The 3,503-nt window shown below is 38.1% G+C and overlaps 1 protein-coding gene across 1 annotated transcript in view; it reads left to right on the top strand.

Annotated features, from left to right (window-relative positions):
- The window catches only part of LOC107653541 (low-density lipoprotein receptor-related protein 1B-like), a 302,414-nt gene that overhangs the window by 253,836 nt on the left and 45,075 nt on the right, over positions 1-3,503 (top strand). The window contains exon 65 of the mRNA XM_016440286.1: positions 2,274-2,390. Coding sequence (XP_016295772.1) covers positions 2,274-2,390 — 117 coding nt within the window. The remainder of the gene's footprint in view (positions 1-2,273; positions 2,391-3,503) is intronic.

Below are 3,503 nucleotides of genomic sequence, written 5' to 3'. Positions count from 1 at the left end.
TACAAGCTAGAAAGAGAAGGAATAAATAAAGAGAGAGAGTTTTTTTTTTTTTTTTTTTTTTTTTTTTTTTTTGTTAATAATGAGGTACTTTGTTATGAGCAGTGTTATTTTATTTCCTTCTTCATTGTGTTCTCAGCACAATACCAAATACTCTCATCAGTTGTTCTGGCTTTGAATGGTCAAGTGCTGCTTCCATGTGTTTTGCCGCGTCACGACTAAAGATCCACATTAACGTTGTTTCAGAAGAATGGATTATTGGATTGAGCTCTCATGAAACATTCAGCATGCTGCCACGCTCTGACGCATTGAGCACTGCTCCTTATTTGTTGGATGTGGCCTCTCACAACGCAGCATGATCCTATTTATTTATTTTGAGTTATTTACCATGATCTGCCTCATGTTGGCAGCATGTCGGCAAAAGCTAATTAGCCGAGAACGCTGCCTGTAGCTCACTGAAAGCATACAGACTAACACTAATGCATTGAAACAATGAATTCATTCAATATACCTGCTGCGTTTGTTTGTGTGTGTTAATAAATCTTTGAACTAAAGTCAAAGTCAAAGTCACTTTTATTGTCACATCACCACAGCACACGTGCCTTGGTGAGTGAAATTCTTGGGAGCGTGCTCCAGACAGTGCAGAAACAATTTACATCTAAACATACAGACCTCAACAGATGACAATGTGCAATATGCACATACATATAGTCAGTACACACAGTGTACTATTAGACATACTTACAGTTAGCACTACACATTATACACAGTATGTACATGCAGTTAGCAATACACATTTATACACAGTATGTACACATTCTACATTATGTAGACATATATACACAAAATATGCGAAGGTGCAACAGATTATACATTAACTGGATACGCAAAATGTCATGGATGTGCATTGGATGGTATCCAGTGGTAGCAGATAGATTATTGTGTTTAAATGCAGTGTGTATGTATAGTCCAGTATTGAACTGTTGGAGTTAAAGTGCAGTGTGTGGCCTACCGTATTGTGGGAGTAGGCTGTAGGGTGTATTAGTTCTGATTGTTCATTAGTCTGATAGCCTGAGGGAAGAAACTATCCCTCAGTCGGCTAGTGCGGGATCGGATGCTGCGGAGACGTCTTCCTGAGGGCAGCAGAGAGAGCAGTCTGTGGGATGGGTGGCTGGAGTCACTGATGATCCTCCGGGCTTTCCTTATACACCGCCTGGTGTAGATGTCCTGGAGGGAGGGAAGCTCACCTCCAACAATGTGGCGGGCAGTTCGCACGACCCTTTGCAGCGCTTTGCGGTTGCCCGCAGTGCTGTTTCCAAACCAGGCAGTGATGCAGCCAGTCAGGATGCTCTCCACAGTGCAGGTGTAGAATGTTCTGAGGATGCTGGGGCTCATGCCAAACTTCCTCAGCCTTCTCAGGAAGAAAAGGCGTTGATGTGCCTTCTTCAGCACTGTATTAGTGTGTGTAGTGAAATTAAGTAAATATTTGGTTATTTTTTTTCAATATTCTGACTATTCAGTTAAGTTTACTTCTTTTATACATGTAAAATTTAGTGTAAAAGCATACTCATATTCTCTATTTAGTTTTAATGAGCAAAAACCTTTCTTCTTCCAACTTGAAGGTGATTTGAGCCCTGAGGCTATTTGAGGGAAAAATCTTAATATTCCAGCCTTGTTCTTTCTAAATTAGAATTCTCTTAATGTCATTTTAAGTCGGGGAATTAGCACTCAAACACAGCATTGTGATTGTCAATTAATCATGCATTATGTTCTCATCATCTCTCATGATAGTTGGATTAGTCGTCGCCGACATTCAGATGAGGGGAAATTGCATTTCAGATATCCTGTACTCAAATCAGCTCGGATTAGTTGATTATTTAAGAGCAAGGAAAATATGATTTACACCATTGTGCCTTTGATTCAGCCTTGTGGGATTCTGTGAAGAAAAAAATGTTTTAAATTTAAGGTAAAAAAATAACCAAAAAAAACAATCCTGGCAGGTGCGGTTGCTGGAAAAATTTAACTTTTATTGGTAAAATATTCATGTACCAACCTGCAAAACAAACTACAAAAGGTATGCTTTGTACCAAATCCTTGTTTTTTTTTATTAAATAATTTAATGAGTGTTTTAAAGTCTGAATATTGTGTAAAAATTACAGTTTTTAAAGTTAAACTTGTTATAGTTTAGTTTATCTAAGAGCTCAGGATCGCTATTTGTTTTACACAAATATTAATGAGGAAATTTAGATGAATGCTTTGTTTGTTTGTGTATGCAGATGAAAAGACATGTGGGCCGCATGAATTTCGCTGCAAGGACAACAACTGCATACCGGACCACTGGAGGTGTGACGGGCAGAGCGACTGCAACGACAATTCAGACGAGGAGAACTGCAGTACGTGATTCTGCATTTAATGTCTTATTTAGTTTAACAAACACTTCCTCTGTAGTTGATGCTGTCTGTGAAAACAACGCTTGTTTTTTTTTTGTTAAGCACAGTTCAAACAAACTAAAATCCAGATGTTTTGATTTATAGTGTTTGTATTTTGTTTTACTGTAGTTTGTTGTTTTTCTAATTGCAGTGATGTACTGTTTAGTTTCATTGTGCCATGTTTTGGTTTTAGTTTTATTTTACTTTTAGTCTGCCATATTTAGTTTAATCTTAGTTTCATTGTGCTGTTTTGTTGTTTAGTTTAGTTTGGATTAGTTTTGTCTAGTTTCATTGTTGTTTTGTTTATTTGTAAAGTTTCGTTGTGGTGTTTTTTTTTAGTTTAGATTCATTGTGGTGTATTGTTTAGTTCAGTTAGTTTGGTTTTAGTTTTGTTTAATGTCATTTTCCTGTGTAATTTAGTTTACTTGTACTTTGTTGTTTAGTTTAGTTTAGTTATTTTGGATTAGTTTTCTATAGTTTCATTGTGTTGTTTTGTTGTTTAGTTCAGTTTCATTGTGCTGTGTTTAGTTTTGTTTAGTTTAATTATGTGCATTGTTTAATTTCATCGTATTGTTATTTAGTTTAGTGTAATTGTGCTGTGTTGTTTTAGTTTAGTTAGTTTGATTTAGTTTGGATTCATTGCGCTGAATTGTTTAGTTTCTTTGTACTTTGCTCTTTAGTGGTGTTTCGTTGCGCCATGTTTTATTGTTGTAACGCCCCTGTGGACTGTTTATTGTGGTTTCTTCCCCTTTTGTTGGTTTAGCCCGTACTATCATTAGTTAATTACCCTCATTGTGCTCACCTGTCTGCCACTAATTATCCATCCTATATCAGTTCCTGTCCATTGTGTTCCAGTGGGTCGGTTATTGTGAATGTTACCCCGAGTGTGTGTCTCACCTTCCTGAATCTTAAGCCCAGGAAGGGCTCCTGATCCCCAGTTCCACCCAGGAAGGGCTTCAGTCCAAGAGCTCTCTCCAGTGCCCGCTCCTCTAAAATGCCCGCTGTCCCACCCGCTCCAGCCTCCTCCACCGCTGTCATCTGGCAGCCCCTCTGCTCGCCCTCAGCCCACCATCATTG

This window comes from Sinocyclocheilus anshuiensis, unplaced genomic scaffold, assembly GCF_001515605.1.
Source record: "Sinocyclocheilus anshuiensis isolate Anshui unplaced genomic scaffold, SAMN03320099.WGS_v1.1 scaffold1079, whole genome shotgun sequence".
Classification (NCBI taxonomy): Eukaryota; Metazoa; Chordata; class Actinopteri; order Cypriniformes; family Cyprinidae; genus Sinocyclocheilus; species Sinocyclocheilus anshuiensis.
Note: the sequence above shows the minus strand (reverse complement) of the source record. Positions and strands in the feature narration are given on the sequence as shown.